Source organism: Uloborus diversus, chromosome 9, assembly GCF_026930045.1.
Source record: "Uloborus diversus isolate 005 chromosome 9, Udiv.v.3.1, whole genome shotgun sequence".
Lineage (NCBI taxonomy): Eukaryota > Metazoa > Arthropoda > Arachnida > Araneae > Uloboridae > Uloborus > Uloborus diversus.
This window is the reverse complement of record NC_072739.1, coordinates 27,113,542-27,136,958: the sequence shown is the minus strand read 5'-3', so window position 1 is coordinate 27,136,958 and position 23,417 is coordinate 27,113,542. Positions and strand designations below refer to the sequence as shown.

General features: G+C 31.9%; 1 protein-coding gene across 5 annotated transcripts in view; it reads right to left on the bottom strand.

The window, feature by feature from the left end:
* The window catches only part of LOC129230600 (nucleobindin-2-like), a 41,440-nt gene that overhangs the window by 11,608 nt on the left and 6,415 nt on the right, over positions 1 to 23,417 (bottom strand). For 4 of the 5 annotated variants that reach the window (XM_054865005.1, XM_054865007.1, XM_054865008.1 and 1 more), the window contains exons 4-7: positions 18,816 to 19,035; positions 15,735 to 15,829; positions 10,481 to 10,666; positions 9,321 to 9,411 (exon numbers count right to left, since the gene is read on the bottom strand). In XM_054865005.1, coding sequence (XP_054720980.1) covers positions 9,321 to 9,411; positions 10,481 to 10,666; positions 15,735 to 15,829; positions 18,816 to 19,035 — 592 coding nt within the window. The remainder of the gene's footprint in view (positions 1 to 9,320; positions 9,412 to 10,480; positions 10,667 to 15,734; positions 15,830 to 18,815; positions 19,036 to 23,417) is intronic. The other variant, XM_054865009.1, reaches the window with a different exon arrangement.

Sequence of the window (23,417 nt, the reverse complement as noted above, 5' to 3'; positions counted from 1 at the left end):
GATTGAAAACTGGGATAAAATTAACAATAGGATTTAAACTGTAAAGAAGACACAACTGAGTGCACAGCAACAGTGGAATTTTGTCACTGGTTCGGGTAACTTTCAAGATTTAATTCTAAATTGTATTATTATATATGAGTCGCCTATTTTCAAAAACGGCCTAGTGCAGTGATTTAAAATTTTCAGGAGGGCCGAAAAACTTATTACAACTATATCAATCAATTGTGGTGTATCAATTGTGGTTCTATCTATACTTCTAGCCTAGTATATTCAAACTGAAAGATTAATTTAAAAAATAATAAAATTAACTAATGGTAATTAAGAAAAGTAATTTGCACTTGGCCGGGTTTGAAACTCAATATGTCACTTGGCCACTTTTGATACTCAACTATTAGGTTAACGATTAAAATAAATAAACTGAAAACATTAAAGTAAATATATTTAAGTACAATATATATCTCAAAAAATTAATACAATACTTTTGCCTCATAAACTCTTTTACAAACTGAAAAAATTATTCAAGAACGAAAAAAAAAATCCCAGAAGTAATGCAAATTGATAAGGAAATAAAAAACTTGAATAATAAAGAACGATTAAAATGAAACTCAACCCCTTACTTCTTCATCTGGATCGATAATTAATTCGTGACAGTCTTCGTTATTTTCTTCAATAATATCATCCTGGTGTGGGCGCAGTTCTGAGTAAAACTTAAGGGTATTTAATGACCTCCAATTGTCCCCAAAATGCTTTGACAGCAAATTATGTACATCATTAATTTTCGCAGGAGCAATGGGTTTCCCAGTTGGAATGATGTTGAGGCGAATGTTCTCTGCTTTCTGATTTTTTTTTGTTATGGATTTATATTGTCCCAAGTCAGATTGATAATTTACTTCTCCTTTTGTTAATATCCGATTCCCAGATTTCTTAAGAAAAAAGCGTTTCGTGGGTGCAAATTTAAAATGCCAGCTTTGCGGAGGTTTCATTATAATTTTGCACTCCGATTTCCAGTCGTAAACAAGGCAATCAGAGCCAAGTTGCTCTACAGTCCCATAATTTTTAAAAATATCGACAAACTCCTCAGGGCGCACTATGACTTCTAATTTTTTTAAGTCACGTTCTATAAATCCGAAGACTCTGTCAGGTGGGAGGAAAGAGTGTCCCACCATTGGAAATAGCAACTCAATAATAATGTCTTCTGGGGCAAATTTTATCAGCCAGTGGTGTAGCATCGTTATTATTGTTGAATTTTTATTTTGCCCGCCGCATCCGTCCGCGACTAACCTCAATTTCTTAATTCCAGTGAAATCTGTGTTAACCAAGCGATGGAAAACGGCTGAGGCGATTTCGTTGGATCCTTTGGGTAGAACAGTTTCATTCCACACGTATATGAATACGTTGCTGGGGTTGAGAGGAGTTTTTGAATCTCCTTGAACAATGGTGAAATTGTACATTGGAATTTTCCTACTGAAGTATGACGCCTGGTCGGGGAGCCGAGGCAACATTTGGTTTTTTTGACAGTCGAAAGAAATGGTCAATAAATCAGGACGACGTTCCTTAAGTTTTTTATAAAAAGCTTTTCCTTTCAATAAATGAACTTGTTTCAGAGAGGCTAGTACTTTTTTTTCGTTCTCACGTTTTTCCGCTTTTATTTTTTCATTATACTGGGTGCAAACTGAGCATACATCACTCCGAGGTGTACCGAAACCCAAATTGTAATTTGTATTAAATATTTTACGAAAATAACTTTCCTTAACATGTTGTTCCTTATTACACTCCGCCTCATACATTTTCCACAGTTTTTGTACGCTTAACTCGGATGGAAGGTACATGCGAGCAACAGTTTTACTCCGACAGTAGTGTGACTCGCAGCATTTCAGTTTTTCAATAAACTTTTTAACAGATGAAAGTTTGTCGCGATTATTTGCAGATTTATGGTCGCCACCACGACCCTCTGAAGGCATTGTGCCGCTTAATTTATGTCTCTTTATTATTCCCTGAACCCGATGCTTTTTAAGGTTTAGACTTCGTAAAAACGTTTGTCGACATACCCTTAGTTGAGTTCCAGATGGAGTTGGCACAAAGAATTTCCCAAAAAACATCTTTGGTTCTCTGTCTAGGAAAGTTTTAGACTTCCGGGACGGGTCATCAGCGATCACATATTTTAGTATGAAGGCATCTTGCAGGATTTTAGTTTTATGCGAATAGAAACGATTATGAAACACCGATACATCTTCCCGGCGAAGATCTGCACACTTGTAAACTTCTTTATTTTCATGTTTGCAGTTTGGCATTAAGGGTAATCCAGGATCACTGTATCGCATTCGTTTTTCCTTGCTTCGTTGCCAAGAGCTCTCATTTCGAACCCTTTTCCGTGCTAAGGCTGGTTCAACACACTGCGGATTCACTTCCATTTTTCTTTATCAAGAAAAAAAACATGAAACACTGAAAAAACTGACTTCCATAAAAGATTTTAAAAACAAACCTCAAACTCACTCAAATAACCTTACTTCTCTAGAGCCACAGACGAAAAGTCTACACCTGTCTGTTGCTATAGTAACGAGACATGTCTCATTTCTCCGAGGGCAGTTGAATAACGGTTAGAGCTTTAAGTGCGGTACATTGGCTTAGATTTTTTTTTCTGGGGGGGGAGGAGGCGAGGAAGAAATCCTAGCCTCCCCCCCCCCCCCGAAGAAAAAAATCTAAGCCAATATACCGCATTTAAAGCTCTAACCATTATTCAACTGCCCTCGAAGAAATGAGACATGTCTCGTTACTATAGCAACAGACAGGTGCAGACTGTTTGTGTGAAGGGCGCTCCAAGCGGATTATATGAGAAACCCAACTTGGCCGGTTTTGAAACTTAACCGAATCTTTCCATGTTAATTTATCATTGAAAAAGGCCGCTTTTGAACGTAAAATTTTAGTTACCATAGCGCTTAGTAAAACTGAGTGGAACTTATAAAAAAAATGAAAATCGAGAATTTTTGCACTTGGCCGGTTTTGAAAATAGGCGACTCATATATAAGTTCTTACTAGCAGATATCTTTTTATGGCATTAATACTTAATTCTGAAAGTGGTAATGACACAAATATTGAGAACAGAAAAGATGAACAAAGAGATAGAATATCATTTAAAAATCTTTATGGTCATTTTTCTTTGATTTTTTTCGATATTTTTATCTGAAGATTGACTAACTTTTGATGCCTAAAAAGGCTTTCAAAAATAATCCAGGGTACATTTTCTTTTTTTAGTGCTCAGGGCAATACAGAAATAATTATAGAAGTTAAATCAGCAGAAACATTAGTAATAAAACATAAAACTGAACATAGAACTTTAATTAAAACCATGACAACTCAAAATATAATGTTTTTGAATCACAACATGACGGTGCTGAAACATGAACTTCAATACCAGATAAATTATCATCAGCTAGTTAAAATTGGATTGCATCCTAGAAGTATCATAGTAGTCCTAATCCTGAGGACAAATTGTGCTTACAAATTCACTTCTTCACTTCTCGAGAATGTTGGGGTTGGATGGGGGAAGTCAGTGGCATAGTCAGAAAATAAAATTAGAGGCAGATATAATATATGGCTAGTTTTAGTTCTTTTCTTCAGTCAAAAAAGAAAATTATTAGAGTTTAGAGGGGAAATATCCCGAAATCTGTAACTGATGAATTGAAATGCGAAAAAAACTTGATAATATGAAAAGATAGACAAAACAGAAGTTTATAATATAAAAACAAAAAAATTTAGACTAACATTCTGCATTTCCCCCCCTTAATATTAGCCGCACTTTTACAAGAATTGAACTCATGAACTACATTTGGATATGTTTTGTGAGGGGCCAATCTGTTACTTAATATTCAACTAAGCAACAGAAAGTACTTGCATTTGAAGACCAGACAATATATTAAAAAATAATGCGTTTAACATCAAAATAGATCCATATACATATTTTTTAAGTTTTACAAATAGAGAAAGAAAAAAAAATGCCCTGCTCACTTAATTTTTCCAAAACATTTACAATATTGAAACATGCCATTTTTGGACCAAAAACAAGTTTTACGTAAATGCATCTAACTTGGTTAATTTTACAGCTATCAAGACAAAACAAAATTCAAAACCAGAAGAATGACCTAGATATGATTTGCTTGCAAAATTTTATTTAAATGGTGAGAAAGGTGAAGAAAAAAACTAACAATTACAAACTGAAAATTAGCATAAAATACGAGTTTTAGTGCTGCAAAATTAGTAAAAGGAGAGTCCCAGCTCTATTTTTTTTTCTTGTGTAGATATAATACAGGACTACTTATTGTATAAATTTTAAACTTGAGAACTTCGTTCTTTTTTTTTTTGCAAAATTTTTCAAAAACGGAAAAAATAGAATTTTGGCAAAGTTTAAAGTCAAATGTCTCAAAAGGGACCGAATGAAGAATTATGAAATTGATACAGGTAACACCTTTTCATGACATGAAAATATGATAACAATTTGATGACTAAGACTCTACTGGTACTAGAGTTAGAGGGCATTAAAGTTGGCCAAATACTGTATTTTCCCCAAGTTTAAAGTGAAATATTTCAAGAGAGACTGAATGAAAAATAATGAAATTGATACAGGTAGTTCCTTTTTATGATATGAACCTTTGATTACAATTTGGTGACTGAGATTCAGAGCTACAGTGCATCAAAGTTAGCCAAATATTGCATTACACATACACAAAGTTAAAAATAATTCATAGATAAGCTTCACTTTCCAAACATTTAACAGCAACAAGAGTTCCTCTCTTCAATAAATTAAATTCATGCAATAGAATATGCACAAAAAATAAGCAAATCAATAAATGAAATAAGGTGAACAAGCATTGTAAAGAACTCCAGAATCCCAGGACTCCATGGCCAAACCCGCTGAGGAAGCATTTCACCCGTTTTTTTTGACTTCGTTGTCGCTCTGGAAATGTTGACAGTCAAAAGCGTTCTTTATACTTACGAGTAGAAACAAGTGGTAATCATTAGACTCGATCTCCAGACTGCAAGGATAGTGGGACATGACAGTCAACAAACCATTCCATTCTTGATTGCAGTGACGCTTCCTCAACGGGTTGGCAGTGGAATTCTGTGACGCTCGATACAGAAGTTAGGGCACCGTCGACAATAATGCACAGAAAAATATGGAAATTATGTATAAAAATAGAGAAACATTTCTTTCTTTCCAACGATGTAAATTTCAATGAGAATAGACAAAGCTGTATATTTGTTAAATTGATGGGAACCTCATGTTTAGATCAACCCTCGTATGTAGAGATAGATTCTTTACAATGCTCGTCCACTTTATTTCATTTATTCACTTGCCAATTTTTTGTGCATATTTCTATCACATGAATTTAATTTATTAAAGAAGAGGAACTCTTGTTGCTGTTAAATATTTGGAAAGTGAAGCTTTACTATGAATTATTTTTTAACTTTGTGTATGTGTAATGCAATATTAGGCCAACTTTGATGCACTGTAACTCTGATACCAGTTGAATCTCAGCCACCAAATTGTAATCACGGGATCATATCATAAAAAGGTGCCACCTGTATTAATTTCATTTTTTTCCACAGTCCCTCTTGAAATATTTCAGTTTAACTTGCGAAAATGCAATATTTGGCTAACTTTAATGCCCTATAACTCTAGTACCAGTTGAGTCTCAGTCATCAAATTGTTATCATTTTTTCATGTCATAAAGAGGTGTTACCTGTATCGATTTCATAATTTTTCACTCAGTCTCTTTTGAGATATTTGACTTTAAACTTTGCCAAAATGCGATTTTTGCCATTTTTGAAAACTTTTGCAAAAAAAAAAAAAAAAGACAAAGTTCTCAAGCTTAAAATTTCTACAACAAGTAGTCCTATATTGTATCCATACGCAAGAAGTTTTGTCCTGATAGCTGTAAAATTAACTAAGTTAGATGCATTTACTTAAAACTTGTCTTTGGTCCAAAGACAGCAACAAAGCAAACTTAAAATGGCGCATTAAAAAAAAAGTGTGAGCCTAAAAATTTTCTTTTAACACTTTTGAACTCACTTAGTAGTGAGAAATGACTAGTAAAAAAAATGAGGAAAATCAAAAATGTTGAGCAACAATTTTTATTCTTTTTGGGTGATTTCAAATGGATTGACCCTTATTTACAAATTAGGAAAAGATTTAACTGTATTTTTTGTGCAGTGCACTTTATTATATGTTGAGTCTAGATTTCTATACCTCAGAGCCAGACTAACGTAAATTAAAAAATGGCGAATTTCAGGTTATCACTGCTTAATATGCAGAACCTTAATCCACATTGAGTCATCACAACATAATTCTGCAAAAAAAAAAAAAAAAACTTTATAGTTGTTAACCAGCATAAAAGAGTGTGAGCCCCAAGCTTTATATACATTTGCCACTATCCTGAAAAGTAGTAATAATGTGACTTTCGTTACTCTGGCTCTGAGGTACAGATTGTTTTTTTAAAAGAATTTTGTCACACTTTATTTAGCACTTGATTTTCAAAAACTACTTTTGTTTTACAAGCATTTAGATTCCAGGATTTTAAAACTGAAGAATTTTTTTTAGAATGTGAGGAATGAAGGGACATTTTTGGACCTTGGTGTTAATTTAGACAATGAAGTAATTGTACTCAACAGTCGTAGTCATAAAGTAATGACAATACTCAAAACTTAATTCTGTTTCTCTGATGAATTGAAATGTAAAACAGAATTAATGATTTAAAAATATAGGCAATAGTCTATGAATGCAACAGAAGTATAGAAACAAAAGCATCTAGGCAAACATTTGTCAAGTTTTTTCATAATATTCCCTGAACTTTTAAAAGAATTTGTTTTATTAATAAAGCATTCTTGAAGTTACAGCAAATTTTTCATGTTATCTACAAGAGATTTAAGCTAAAAAATAAGAAATAGTAGGATTTTTCCTGCTAAGTATGAAAAAGTAGGATGATAATGAGTCCTGCTGATATGAATTACTAATATACAAACTAAATTCAAAATAATAAAATACCATAACTGTTTGAACAAAACTCGTCCCTGAATCGGGAAAAACGAATGCATGCAAATTAAAAAGAGTAAAACACATTATCCATTAATCGGTAAATCAATTTTAACAACTTTTGCAGATATTATTTTAACAACTTATGGATCATCAACACATTGGAAAATTATATTGATTTTTTATATGGGTCAAAAAATTAGAATAATCAATTCAATTCAATGTAAATTAAAAAAAGTAGCAAAAATATTTACATGCCTGTCAACCGAAAGTTTGTCACAGGTATAAAACTTGATGCCCGAATAATTTTATGCCATTTTAAAAGCCCTTTATTGCTCAAAATTTGTCTTCAAGGGGATAAATAGGAAAAAAACAAAGAACGTACTATATAGTTGCTTAAAGTTAGAAAAAACAATCCAACGTATTGTAGTCAGTGATGAATTTTTTTTGAAAATATCTGTGAACAAAAAAGGTGTTCAGGTTTGATGTTTAAAAAGTAAAGCATAAGTGAAATCTTGTGTAAGACATTCTCTCAAATTTGGGACATCCTTTATGGTATGTGGGTGCATGAGGGCTGCTGGAATTGGGAAATTGTATGTATCTTAAAATAAAACAATGTGAATTCCGCTGTTTATCAAGAATACTGCATGAAACTTCATCTAAGGCACTTTAGTGAGACATTTAGTGACACATTTATCTTTCACCAAGATTCTACTCCGTGTCACATCTCTATATTGACTCTTAGATTTTAAACAAAAAAAGAGGGATTTCGGTATTAAACTGGTCAAGCAATTCTACCGATCTAAATAGGAGCAAAAATATGTGGCATCGTCAAATCTAAAGAAAGGGGTTCAAACCTAGTGTCCACCAATTAAATTGAACTCGTTGCCGCATTGAAGAGGGTTTGGAAATAGTGACAGAAGCGATGAATGGAAATAGGTGGTAAAATCCGTATGTGAAAGGATTCAAGCATTTTTGACTCCAACAAAAAATGACGCATTCAAGTATTGATATTGTTTTTTTTTTTAAATGTTTTTACCCATTTTAATTTGAATATTCTAATTTTTTGGCTCAATATAAACCCTCATAACCAAAAATTTTGGATTATTCTATCTAATATTATTTTTTATAAAGTATATTTGAAATGAAATATATAGTTTAAGGTCTAAGAAAGTACCTAATTTGCACTTATATTTGGTTAAAATGAACTTTTTTCCAAAAAGTGAAAAGTATTCTATTTTGATTTTGGGTTGTATACAGCTATCTTTTAGATAAACTAATGAAGGAATTTAATGAACAATTACAATTGATTTTTCATTTCAAATTTGTGGCTTAAACATACAAACTTTTTCTGTGAAGTCAATCAAATCATTTCATCTTTTTTTTAATACTTATATTATTGAATACAGTTCTGTAGTAATCAATTTGAAGTTAACAAATAGCCTTAGTGTCTCTTTCAGTTCACACTACACTAGAAAAACCCATGGTCCATATAAAAAAAAGGAAGGGGTTATTTCTGAAATGTCGTAATTCAAGTTGCAAGAGAGCGCCCGGCTGGCCGAATGGTTAGAGCACTGGACTGATAACCTAAAGCTTGTGAGATCGTTCCCCAGGTGTGGCTTAACTTTTCTTCCTCTTTTACTTTCTTTCCTTTCCATAAGTTGTAGAAATATGTAAATTAGAAGTATGTAAATATATATGCAAATAGTCTTGATTGTTCTCGAATGTTGGTAAGTTCTGTAAAAAACCCTTTCTTGAGCTGAGAGTGGGGAGTTGTGACTTGGCAGCCAGATAACTCGTTTGGTTGGAATAAAACATGCTTTCATCTGAAGTGTGTGCGTAATCTATGTGCCAATATTATTGAATACAGTTTTGTAATAATCAAAGAGCTCTTGTCTCTTTTAGTTTACTTTACATTAGAAAAACGCACGGTCCATACAAAGAAAAAAAAAAAAGGTTATTTCTAAAATAATTTTACAATATTTTTTAAAAGAATGAAATGGTTTCAACATACATTTATGCAAAACTATTTTTTGAAGAAATATGAAGTACATATTTTTTCCCAATGAATTCAAACTTGCATTGATAACTTTTGCTACATTCGTAAACCAAATAAAAAAAATTGATTTACTTTGCTAACTAAAATTGAAAATAACACGAATACTTAGGCAAATAATAAAAGAAATCTGAGGAAAAGGGGAAAAAAAAAAGCACTTGGCTCTGCATAGAAATATGTAACAAAAGGTAAGTTTAAGCTAAGATCAGAAGGAATAATAAATTTAATGAAACCCACCATGCATTGCAAAGAATGTTTTAGGGTTGAATTCTTCTTTTGGCATGTGATCTTGTTCTTCCCAAACTTGTTCCAATTGTGGTTTACTACCCTTGAAAGAAAATGCAGAATTGGTATTGATGTACAAATCACCAGAACAAGTTTTATACTTTAATAATGAAAAACAGGAATAATTTGTCTTACACATTACTTTACAAAAACTTCACAGACAAGCTATGTGAAATAAAGTTTGCTTGTGTTTCTGAAGCAAATTTCTGCACAATTTCTGTAGTTAAATTGTGCAGTCAAAATGCTTTTTGAAGCATGAGGGAATTTTTGTAGAATGATATTATTTTATTTTACCCGAATGCTGTAAATTTAAAGCACACACATCTAAAGTTTACTTACATTTTAATTTAAATTCCAAAAAATTTAATTTAAAATAAAAAACTGGTAAATTAAAAAAAAATGAAATAAAATTTAAAACATTGTATAAGTTTGATAAATTACATTTTTCTACAGAATATGTTACAGCAATATACATGAGTTTTTTTGTTTTCATTAATAAAAATTATAATAATCTTTAGATTCATGTTTCTCTATTGAAACACTTTTTGGTCTCTACTGATGTATCAATGGTAAATTAGCTAAACTGAAAGGTACAAGCAAAGCAAGATTTCTTGCACTCTATGGAAACTTGAGATGTTTTAACTTTGTAATTATGTTGACTTATTTACTTATTTGTTATATTTGCTGTTAAGCCTTTAAAGCATGTATTTTCTTTTAAAAACTTTTTATGTTAGTTATTATATTGAATTTATATAAATGTTTAAGTTGTACTCAAATTAATGAAATAAATTTACAAAAAGGTAGCTTTAAAATCTATCTTATCGACATTGAAAACAATGTAAGTCAATAAGGTTCTTCGTTAAAATTAAAAAAAAAAAAAGCTTAGTTTCTTGCCTAATCGTGAGACAGGAGAACAATCATAAATTTTCATGTACATGCTTTTACACCAATATAACAACTTGTTTATAATGTTTACTTTGCTCAAGTTTTTCCTTCAATCATTTGGCTGATTAGAGCAAATGAGTTTTAAAAAGATACAGCCGATTAAACCAGAAAATAATTAGTCATGAACTAATGTCAAGAAAAGTCAGAAAATTAAATTGAAAACTCACAGGATGGTGAATTCGAGGATGATCTTTATGCTTTTCAATCATTTCTTCATGGTGCTTTTCAGTTTCCTTTTTCTCTTCTTCAGTCATGTTTTTTAGGCTTTCCCGATACTTTGCTTCTTTTTCCATTTCATACTGTTTGAATTCTTCACGTCGTTTTTTGTCTAATTCCTCTAAATCACTTGTAGCCTTTACATTGGGAAAAAATGCATGCATAATTAAATATGGGTCATTCCATACAGATCCAACGGATGAGTTCGCTCGTCCATTTTTAATTTTTTTGAAACTCATATCCCAAAAAGATGCATATGAATGATGTTTAAAACCACTTTTATTTTATCTCTAACCTTAACCCTTGATTTTTTAGAGGTCGTCAAAAGTGATTTTCGCAGTCAAAAATGGGACTTTTAGACCTTTGCATTTTGGCCAAAATCAATTTGAATTACATTTATGGCAGTTAATTTTACGCTTTGATGTTAAAGTGCATAAGATGATAGTCTCACATGCTGAGTTACATGGCTGTAGCTTAATAATTAAAATAATGGCAGCAGGCCAAAGTTCAAGGTCAAATGTAAAATTTTTACTCATTTCAAAGGGTCATAACTCGCTTAGGGGATAAAAACACAAAGTGTAATATGGCAAAAACTAATCACTGGAGTCAAACTAATGAGAAAATATAGCTGTAATTGTGTGTTTGTTTACCCTTTATAAATTACAGCCCCTCAAAGATCAGAAAATTGAGAAAAATGACATTTTTAGACCCCTGTAAACCAAAAGGGGATGGAATTAAAAATAAAATTTCTTGGCCAATTGAATATTCCATTCAAGTACTATGCATGTTATATATATTGTTTTGTGTATTTGGTTTTTAAAAAAGATACAGGTCCTTGAAATTGAGTAATTCAATTGTAATTCAAATAGATTTTGGCCAAAATGCAAAGGTCTAAAAGTCCCATTTTTGACTGCGAAAATCACTTTCGACGACCTCTAAAAAAAATCAAGGGTTAAGGTTAGAGAAAAAATAAAAGTGGTTTTAAACATCATTCATATACATCTTTTTGGGATATGAGTTTCAAAAAAGTTAACAATGGTCGAGCGAACTCATCCGTTGGATCTGTATGGAATGACCCATATATGTTTACTAGCATCTTTGATTTATTTTCAAGTCCTCATAAAAAGTTACTGGTTAAAAGAAGTAAATCATAACACAGTGAAACCCGGATCTTACATTTCTCAAGGGACTGAGTTAAAAAAAAAGCTTGAAATACAGTACGACCCTGTTTTAACGAATGTCAAGGGACTGGAAAAAGTTATCATTCAAATCTGGATCAGTGAAATGCATCATTAAAATGACGAAATTGTTAAATCGGGTATCGTTAAATTAAAGTTATACTGTATGGGAAAACTTAAAATGTGAAAAGTACATAGACAGCAAAAAAAAAAAAAACTCAAAGTAGTCAAGATAACTGTTTTAAAAGATACAATATCTATATTTTATGAAAAGAACATTATTATACATCACACATATATAATTTTAGCACATTTAGTTGCGAATTCGGCGTTTAGGTTGAAAATAGTGAAATGCTTTTCCATCATTAATGTATTCAATCAATTTCATCAATTGAAAGTAAATGCAGCATCTTCCAAGATTGAAATACTTTGCAAGTGCTTTTCCTGTTTTTTTAACGAGAAAGAAAAGTCTTTCACTATTCATAAGCTCTTTAACGCAATATTGAAGGAAGGGACAGGTTGTGCTTCCGGTTCTTGTCGTTCATCTTCATTGACAGGCAAAAAGTAATGGGATAGTAGAGCTGTAGCATTTCTGTTTTAATAATTTACTTTCAACAGCGTAGATTAGCAATGCTAAAGGAAACATATTGCTGATTTTAGATTTTTTAAAAATAAGTTCCCAGGGAAAACATAAAATGCGGGACACATTAATAAATAATTAACTATTCATGTGGGTTAAATTAACATTATTAGTATATGGAAAAACTGGACCTGATGAAAAAAACGTGAAATACGGGGAAAACGTAGCTTCCGGGGACGTAAAATCAGGGTTTCACTGCATATATATATATTTTTTATTTCAAACAGACTCAGAACATTCAATAGGGGATCAACATAACTATTTATTTGATTTTTCAAATTTCAGCAAAAGTTAAAATATTTATTGCATGGCCGAGGCGGGGGCGGCAAGGGAGATATTTAATTTTAAGCTGTATTAATGTTTACATTTCTCATTAAAGTATTCACACAACTGTGGGAGAATTCACCTTGCTAAACTGAGGTTCTGTCTTCCCTGCATAATCGGGTAACAGATATAAACGAATATCCCACCTATACGAATAAAACCTCCCTGAACCAAATGTTTCCCCACAGACGCAATGTTGAAGATCCCCGCTTAATCGAATAATTTCCCCGGATAATTGAACAATGTTATTGAGCTTTCGCAAATGTTTTTGTTGAGAAAAATTTTGAATAACTTAGAAAGAAATTAAGTAAGAACAATTATTGACGCTAAAATATAAAGTAATATTTATCGCTGACAACGGGTGAGAAAAACAACATTCATATTCCATCAAAGCATTTGCACTATTCTATCAAATTTATTGCGTTTTTGTCATTATATTAAATAATAATAATAATAATAATACTGCGTCGATAATTAAATTAAATAAGACAAATAAATATACCAATTTTAGACGATGATAAATATTAATTGTAAGATATGGTAGACGAGGAGGGGAAAAAAGGAGTCAGAAAAGTGTTCCCAAAAGACTTTGAGCAAGCATTCCCCTATTATGGAATTTTTCCAAAAATAACATACCGTAAAATCCCGAAAGTAACCCCCCCTATTTTCAAAACAAAACTTGTTGATTTCAGAAGGGGGGGGGGGTTATAATCGAGATTTTTCTGAAAAATTAGTGAAAATAATTGTTTTTAGTAGTATTAATTTTAGAGTACAGAAAAGAAATAATAAGTAAATAAGAGTTAATATTAATGAAGAAAGAGAAATTAATTAATAAAAACTTGTCATAATTTTTTAGCAGTAATAAATTGCATGAGGGCGCACTTTTTTTTCGAAAGAAAGGATTTTGCACCTTAAGTTGGCAAAACCCACATAATTTATCGCTTGAAAATTCATTATGTACTGAAAGTAATAAAGTTACAGTAAAAGAAGTAAAATCTTAATGTTCTTGTTTCAGAAAAGAAGCGAAAATCGCAATCACGGTCGCAAATTCGTTACAAAGATTGTAATTTCGAAAACTGAGCTTTACAAAAATCGCGAACGCAAACACAGACAAATCTCTTACTCGATTTAGTAAAGTTTACATTTCTGATGATCCTAAACTCGTTCAATTACATTATTTCTCCTTCAAAAAAGGTTATTTTTAAGTTTCGCGCTACTTTTTAAGCAACACGTTTCCAAAATGCCGTCACGTTTTCAAAACGGCGCCGTGTTGAAGATCGTTCAGTTTCGCAAATCAGAACAAAAATGCTCCTTCCAAAATGAATAAAAAGCAGTACAACCATATAAATTTCTTTTGTAATACTTATGAACAAAAAAAGGGCGCCCTTGCATCAAAAGGAGTCTAAACATTTTGGAAGGAATAAACTATGGAGACCATTTTTGTTTTCTTTAAATCATTGTGTTTTCTTTCTTTCTTTTTTTTTTTTAGAAAAGCAAAACTGCACATGGAGGGGGAACTAAACCTTTGTAAATGCTTTCCAAGTAAAGCAGAAAATGTTATCCTTTTTTTGCAGGGAGTGACAAATGAAGATGATCGGAAAAGTTTCAGGTGAAGGGGGGGGGGTATATTCAGGATTTTAAAGTGATTTCACTTTCCACAAAAAAAGGGGGGGCTATAATCGATAGGGGGGTTACTTTCGGAATTTTACACTGAAAAAAGGTGCCAAAACCAAGGTTTTATAACTCAAGTTGAAAGTTATTTTTTATAATTTGCATGCATAATTGTAATATATATACTAATTACTGAACTTATTTGTTGTTTATTTAGTATATTTCAAAAACTTTTTAGCAATAACATTAATTATTTCCTTTATATAGCGATTGATTTATTTTTATTACGTTTTAAGACATATTGTCTTCAATTTAGAGAGGTAAATAAAAGTTCCCCGCCTTATCAAATAGCCTGCTTTATTGAATAATATTTCTTAGAACCGACGATATACGAGTAATCGGGGCCGACAGTACATGTCACAGATCAACAAGTAGAAAAATATTGGTCACATCAAAAATTGGGGCAGATTCAGAGAATTTTACCTATTTGATGGAATATGGCATAAGCACAGCAGTTGCACTACAGCATAAAGTACTTTTTCTTTGTTCTCAAAATGAAATCATGAAAAAACTCTTGATGAGGCAGAAAAAAATTAAATAAATCCTGTATTCAGCCATGGCATTCTTTTGAACTTTAACATCTTGAATTCAAATTATGTTTTCCAAAATCACGAATTGCAATAGGACCCTACTCGTTGGGTTTCTTGTTTCTACAAATGAAATGGAACGGAAATGGTGGAGAAATTCACACCTGTCATGAGTTGCGGTTTTTTAGATTTGGTAATATGAGGCATATCCATAAAAAAAGAAATGGTAATTAGGATGTGGTCATAAAGATGTAGTTATTATGGCCAATTTGCACACATACACTAATCATAAATATTTATAGCATGTACCATTATGATATTTTTGTTTCTAATCATTCTTAAATGATTAGAATTAGTAATCTGAAATTTTGCTGTTGAAGTTCATCTTTATAGGCGCTTTTCCTCAAAAATGTGATTTTACAGTATATTAAAAAAAGATACTTTATCCACGATAGTGGGAAATTTTTTTGTTGATTACTTTACCAAGTTATTAATCTAAAATTTAGCATCATTTAGAAGATTAAGGAAAGCAATAACTGAATACTTTTGCATCACTATTCTGATTCTTTTTAAAGTTTTAAAAATTGAGATCTGAAAAAGCGAGGTACCTATTACATGGTAAGTAGGTTCCGAGAAAATGTGCTGTTTTGTGTACTTACATTAAGTGAGACACAAAATTAGGAACATTTCTTGAAAAAACTAACATTTCTTTTGTATTCCATATAAGAAACTGAACTTCACATCACAACCAAAACTATTAACAGAAAATGAAAAGTATAAAATCCATTAAAAATATATGCAACAACACAAAATGAATGAAAATATTAAATTATAAAAGATGGAATGAAACAAAAACTTAACAAACCGTTTGTATCAATTTCTTTAAATCTTCTATTTCAAAACTGTGGGGATTTTCAATGTCTAAATGTGATGGTATCTTCACTCGTTTACGATCCAAACCTGCAAAAAGTATTGTTATTATGGAATATATCTCCGATAAATCATAAATACACTTAGGAAACGCTATTACGATAAAATAATACTTGGACATAAATGACAAATTTATATAGTTATAAGTAAAAGTTTTATAATTAATTTTAGATCAAATCTTGATTTTAGTTATAAAAGAAGGGAACATACTTAAATTAATAAACGAAATTTTTGTACCAAACATAGTGACATTTATGTAACATTTTAGAAACACAACAATAAGGGGATAAAAACATTTTTTTTTTTAAATTAAAAAAAGTCTAAAGACATTTTAATACAAAGCACAAAGGGAAGAAGAAGGATTTATCAAGCGTAAATTAAAGGTTTGAAAACATTTTAACATTGCTTAAAAAACATGATTTATATATTCAAAATTTATTTTAGCATTGTTCAGGTATGAAAAAACAGGGTGGCGACAGAAACTGTGAAAAAAAGTTCCCTGACTTTTCCCTGATTTCCCTGATTAAGTTCACCAAATTTCCCTGATTTACTTGACCAATGATAATGGTTTCCTTGCTTTGCCCTACTTGAAACCATTGCATATTGAATAAAATGCAGTGTTGAAAAAAACATTTTAAGCTGTTAATTAAAAATATATTATGAAAAGATGCTCCCTTTTTAAATAAAAATATTACATTAATATCTACACGGAAATATTATAGGAAATCTAAAACAAATACTCTTTACTTCCAGTAACCAGTTAGCATAAGGATTCTGAGAAATTATTACAAACACTCTTAAAGAAATATCTAATCATAATAAAACTAAAAAGTTTATAAGGAAATCATTTTAAACTAAATTTTCAAGCAGTATAATTATTGCTGTAAGAATAACTAGTAATAGTGAAAGTATAGAAGTAATTTAGTTTTATTTACGTAAATAAGAGACATATTTATATAAAACAAGCTGAAACCTTATTAAAAACCAGGCATATTGAGCTACTTTCTAATCAAGAATTTATGTTTTAATGAATGAATACGGAATTTTAACTATTAAAAAACAATAAAAATATTTACTTATGTACACAAGGTAACTTAATTTCAAATGATTTCTTTATTTGTCAGGGAAAAGATTTTAGATTACTTTTGTAAACAACAATATTAAAATGCAAAAAACAATCAATTATTTTCAAAAAAAAATATATATATATATATATATATATATATACATATAACTATATATAACTTGAAATTCACCGCCAGCTCAGTCATTTCCAGCCGAGGACTGCAGTTTCGTGCTTATTTGCACTCATCAGCCCGACGTAGGAAAGTGACTGAGCTGGAGATGGAAAACCTCTTAAGGAAGCAAAGAGTGCGAAACAAACTGGTAGCTAATATAGAATTAGCAGACCAGACAAGTGACCGAAGCAATGTTTCGGTTCAACTCGAAGATTGAACGCGAGGCAAGGTATTTTCGCATTCTTTGCTTCCTTAAGAGGTTTTCCATCTCCAGCTCAGTCACTTTCCTATGCCGGGCTGATGAGTGCTAATAAGCACGAAACTGCAGTCCTCAGCTGGAAATGACTGAGCTGGCGGTGTATTTCACGTATTTTTGCTTTAGCTCTGGCTAATGGGCGGTAATTTACTGAATATATATAACTTGGTTTTAAAATGAAAGAATTTTAAAGTCTGAAAAAAAAACTTTCTGAGGCAACGCGAAACAGCGATGGTAAAAATTAAAGTTTATTTTCATTTAAAATTTTTAATTTTAGCAATTAAATTAAAAATGCAAAGAAGTCATATTTTTTAAGCTTTTTTTAAAATCTGTATTAATTTAAAAAACAAAATTTTTTTCTTGAAATTGTGATTACAGTATGCTAATTAGTTCAAGACAGTGAGTAAAGGCAAGGGCGCTACGACGTTAATGACGGCTTCCCCTTTGTTTATTAGCATGGAACACGTGAAAGGTAAACTCAAGCTACGTAAAATAAGCAACTTTACAGACACAGAAGCAATCTTAGAAAGTTCATCCTGTGTTTAATAAATTAAAATTCAATACTTGGACGTTGAGAAAAAAAGATACACAAATATGAGGCAGTGTATAATCGCACCTCATTAATTTTACCTTTTTCTAAACAGAAAATTGGGGGAAGATGTGTAGGAAATTAGGGTACTTAATTTTGCAAAACAAAACAAAAACTTCATTTAATCAATTTTCTCTGAATTTTCGTTTCTTTTTCGAAATTCCCCGACATTTCCCTGAATATTAAAGTTCCCTGACTTTTCCCTGATCTGTCGCCACCGTGAAAAAGGAAAAAGGTTCTGGAATCTTTGTTTGGTTTCATCATTAAGTATTTTCAATTCAATAGACATTTTTAATACTCAACATTTCAAAGAATCACAAAAAAAAAAGATATTTGAAAAAGTTTAAAATTAAGCTAATTATCTAAACACAAAAAATTCAATGAGAAAAAGGAAAAATATAATTATTGAACCTGTATGCAATGACAATTTAAAGTTACAAATGAAAAGGAGAAAAGGACAATCCTCTTACATTAACTCCTTATCAAAATACATTTATTTCAACAAAGCATAAATGTGAAAAATGAGCCAAGTTGGGTTGAAATGAGTTTCGGGGTAAGCAGTGTCACCGTCAAAAGAGCTCAGATCTAAACGCAAACCAAGTTCCATAGCAGTTCCTCACAGGCGTTGAATTTTCCCATGTTCTTCAATTCATTTAGAAAACAAATTTTTACTTTCCGTGAAATTGGATTTAAAACTTTGCAAGTTACTTTCTAATTGGAGTAGTCAAATGTTTTGAAAGCAGCCTACTGATGACTAAAACTTGCTGCAAGTGAGAGCAAAGTTACAACCAGCAGCACAATGAAAAATCACCCAATTTTAACAAAAAGCAAAGGAAAATTATCTGATGGAAGCACGAAGGGAAAGACAAGCAATGAGGGCGGAGGGAGGGAGGGGGGGAAGGAGACAACCTAGCCAGAAATTCCCAACACCACCTTCGGAACCACTTCTGTGGCTCGGGATCGTTCTCCAACGCCGGCCGTCGGGAGAGTTCAAGAGATGTCCGTCTCCGTCACGGTACAGACCTAGTTCGGTACGTTCCATCTGCTGTTGCAGGAGCTTACGGAGACGGTCCACTTCCATGCGCTTCAGCTCGTCCAGTTTGGAACGGACGTTGTGTTTCACGAATTCCAGCTCTTTTGCTATGTGCCCACTCTAGAATAGGAAAAAAGGACATTGTATGCGTGAGCAATAACTCAATTTTCGTATCAATACAGCTTAGATCACCATGAATCCACTTGCATGGGGGTGATTTTCAGGCACATATTCACATTTATGGGGGGAGGGAATAGTAAAGTTTGGAATTTAGTCATCATGTATTCCAAAATAAGGAACAATGACGTATCATTTATCAGTATCATACTCAAAACATAATGATTTGTACGGGTTGTGGGAGTGATTGAATGGTCACAGCCAGAACACGTAAAATCACAAAAGCCAAACTTTAGAACTCTTGAAAAAAGTGAAAATATGTGCATAAAAATATCCCGCCCGTGCAAATAGATTGAGGAAAATATGCATTGAAAAAAACATTTATATTTTGAACTAAAAAAAAAACTGAATTAAAAAAGCTGAATAGCCACCTAGTAAAATTTGACTCATTCATTTTAATTGCTAAAAAATGGAATGTTTTTCCATGTTTTAAATGTACATTTAGTGGGTTCAATTACTTTGTTAAAAAATAATCATACAAAAAAAGGTCTGAAATTCTACCTAAGAAAATAAATAAAAATTTATACTTGAACCCTTGATTTATTTATTTGAAAATCTGCCACCAAATTACTTTGTTTATTCTTTAACCCTTGCATTAAGAACTAAATTGTAGCATTAGTACTCTCAAACATTTAAGTATGCGTTAGGGTGACCTTAAAGATTTCATTTGTTTCAATGCTAAAAAAAAAAAAAAATGCTTTGAAAATTTGACTCCAGGTGAATATAAGATTTCAAGAAAAAATAAAATAAAAAGAAAATTAATTTGAATTCTGAAATTTTGAATCCAAATTATGTTTTTCGCAATCACGAACTGAGACAGGACCCTACTCATTGGAGTTATTGTTTCCAGAAACGTCTCCTGTCCCCCCCCCCCAAGCCTGTCTCTCCTCCTGGGCGGTTACGTGTGCATAGTTGTGTGTGCGCGTAGACCTGTGTGTATATACGTAGGCGTGTGTGAGTGTGTGTGTGTAAAGTCGTGTGTGTGTATGTGTGTGAACATGCGTGTGTGTAGGACATGGACGCCTCCAACCAGGAGAAGCAGATAGCTCCAAACCGGAGCAGCCGCGCCGCGCCGCCAGCAGAGGACGGTGGGCGGTGGTGCTGCAAAGGCTTCTGGTCCAAGTTGAAAAAGGCACGGACACCAAAAACAGTCAAATGAGAACAATAAGCAATGGTGATTGCTCAAAAAACCTTTCTTCTGGATTTTACGTGGCAGAAGAAAAATATGTTTTGCTGCATCGTTATTTTCCGGAAAAAACCTAAAATGGTTCAATCTAGAGACGTACCGAGTACTCGGTAACTACTCGGTACTCGGCCTACTCGGCCAGTTTGCCGAGTACTCGGTACTCGGCCAAATTCTGATCAGATACTCGGCCAATACCGAGTAGTTGCAAAAAATTGAATATTGTCCAAGGCAGATACTAAAATTTATAGAAAAAAGAGCAAGTATTATATTCTGCAATCATTTACAATTAAAATTTATAAGTAAAATTTTAAATTTTGAGAATAATGAAGTTTAATGCTTCAATAGAATAAATCTTTATTTTAATGTCCCCAAAGTTGATAAAACTTATTTATGTAAAATTATGCAAAAAAAAAGTATAGAAAATATGGAATTTTTATGTTGAAAATGGATTTTTGTTACAAACAAAAATTAGTTATTAAAAATTATGAAAATACCTTTGCTTAAAAAATAAAACAACGTTGAAAGCACAGTGCAGGAACACTGCAGACACGTGTTTGGGCATTACAAGGAATTCTTTTTTCAATGCACCACATGGGAGCTCGTGGATATAAAGGCATCCGACAAAAGTCGGATTTTTTTGTCGAATGTCTTTACATTCTTTAGCACACATGTTATGCACTGAAAAAGACGTTCCTTGTGGGGGGGAGGGGGGGTCAGAAACACATGTCTGCAGTGTTCCTGCACATTTTTTGTATTAAAATTATTTATGTTTGGCGGACTAAAACTATAACTGATTGGCATAAATTTGTTTTAATTCCAACTTGATTTATCATACCTTTTATTTATTTATTTTTAATTTTAGAAATAATTTTTTTGTAAAATTGTTGACACAAACAAAATTGTTTATATAATGCGTAAATTGAATTTCAGCAGGAATTTAGTTTTAAAAACTATTATATGGACAAGGAGGTCTATACTACTATTCCAATAAGTTCATAATTCATCACATGTGCGTCGGTGGTTCTTCATAAAACATAATTGGTACTTGGTAACTCGGCCGAGTAGTGAAAGGCCGAGTACTCGGTAACTCGGTACTCGGCCGAGTAGTAAAAGGCCGAGTACTCGGTACTCGGCTACTCGGCCAAACTGCTACTCGGTACGTCTCTAGTTCAATCCATTTGAAATCACCCAAAAAGAATAATATTTGTTGCTCGACATTTTTGATTTTCCTAATTTTTTTACCAGTTATTTCTCACTACTAAGCGAGTTCAAAAGTGTTGACCTTACGTTTGGATCAACCCTTGTATGTAGAGATATGTTCTTTACTAGTGGTACGCACACAGCTTTGCCCGTAATAGAAAATTTAAAAGGTCTTTTGGTTTGCCTGTATATTCACAATCAATGTATATCACCTCACGTTTAGATCAACCCTCGTATATAGAGATAGATTCTTTACAATGCTCCTCCATCTTATTTCATTTATTCATTTGCCTATTTTTTGTGCATATTTCTATCGCATGAATTTAATTTATTAAAGAAGAGGAACTCTTGTTGCTGTTAAATGTTTGGAAAGTGAAGCTTATCTATTAATTAACTTTTAACTTTGTGTATGTGTAATGCAATATTTGACTAACTTTGATGCACTGTAAATCTGATACCAGCTGAATCTCAGTCACCAAATTCTAATCATAGGTTCATATCATCAAAAGGTGCTACTTGTATTAATTTCATTATTTTTCACTCAGTCCCTTTTGAAATATTTCACTTTAAACTTTGCGAAAATACAATATTTGGCCAACTTTAATGCCCTATAACTCTACTACCAGATGAGTCTCACTCATCAAATAGTTATCATATTTTCATGTCATGAAAAGGTGTTACCTGTATCAATTTCATAATTTTCACTCAGTCCTTTTTGAGATATTAGACTTTAAACTTCGCCAAAGTGCAATTTTTGCTATTTTTGAAAAATTTGGGGGAAAAAAAAAAAGAAAGTTCTCAAGCTTAAAACTTCTACAACAAGTAGTCCTGTATTATATCTACAAAAGAAAGAAAAAATAGAGCTGAAACTCTCCTCTTTTTATTAATTTTTTTTTTCACCTTTCTCACCACTTAAATAATATTTTGAAAGCAAATCATACCTACGGCATCATTCTGATGATGTAGGATTTTGTTTTGTCTTGATAGCTGTAAAATTAACTAAGCAAACTTAAAATGGAGTGTTAAAAAAAAAAGTATGAGCCTAAAAAATTTTCTTTCAACATTTTTGAACTCACTTAGTAGTGAGAAATAACTGGTAAAAAAATTAGAAAAATCAAAAATGTCGAGCAACACGGCCTGGGTGATTTCTACTGGATTGACCCAAATATCAAAATCAAATACACATGCATTTATAATAGAAATTTTTATTTATTCATAATAATGTGTCTTAATAAACTTCTAGATGAATCTCATAAAAATATATTGCTTACTGTCAATAGTAGTGGCACAACTCTAAAATTTGTCGACGCATATTGGTTACAAATTTAAATTAAAGGCTTTTTCTTGAAGCAGTACTGACAGACAAAGTTAGTTTACAGAGCTGGTGCATAGCAGGGGTACAGAATAGGTCTGATTCGGCGATCTAGGATTGGGGAAAATTTGAGTCATCTGGGGAAATTTTGCAGATTTGATTTAACAATAAAGTTGATTGTAAACTTTTCCTGAAAATAAAACTGCTTGCATACTTGCCAACTTTTGGGAATTATGTGTAATGCTTGTGCATTACAGCTATTTTTTACTCTTTCATTTGGATTTTATGCAGTTTGAAATCTGATGGCATCCGTGCATATAAAACTCCCCTGCTTTTGTTCACAGCAGCCATCACTTGGACATCACTAATTTTGTGTTTAATGTTATTTTCAATGTTTAATATGTTTTACATTTGATATAACAGACTTGTAGGATAGTCATTTTCCCACACCACCCTTTAAAATTTCAATCTAGTTGCATTTGAGTTTAAGTGACTCATAGAAATTAATATAAATTTTTAATTTGAGTTCATCGTAAGTTTTTGAAGATTAGAAATTAAAATTAGTTAAGGGTGCTTATCATATTGATCAAATATATAAATCAGAAAATTCTAAAGCTCTGACAAAAT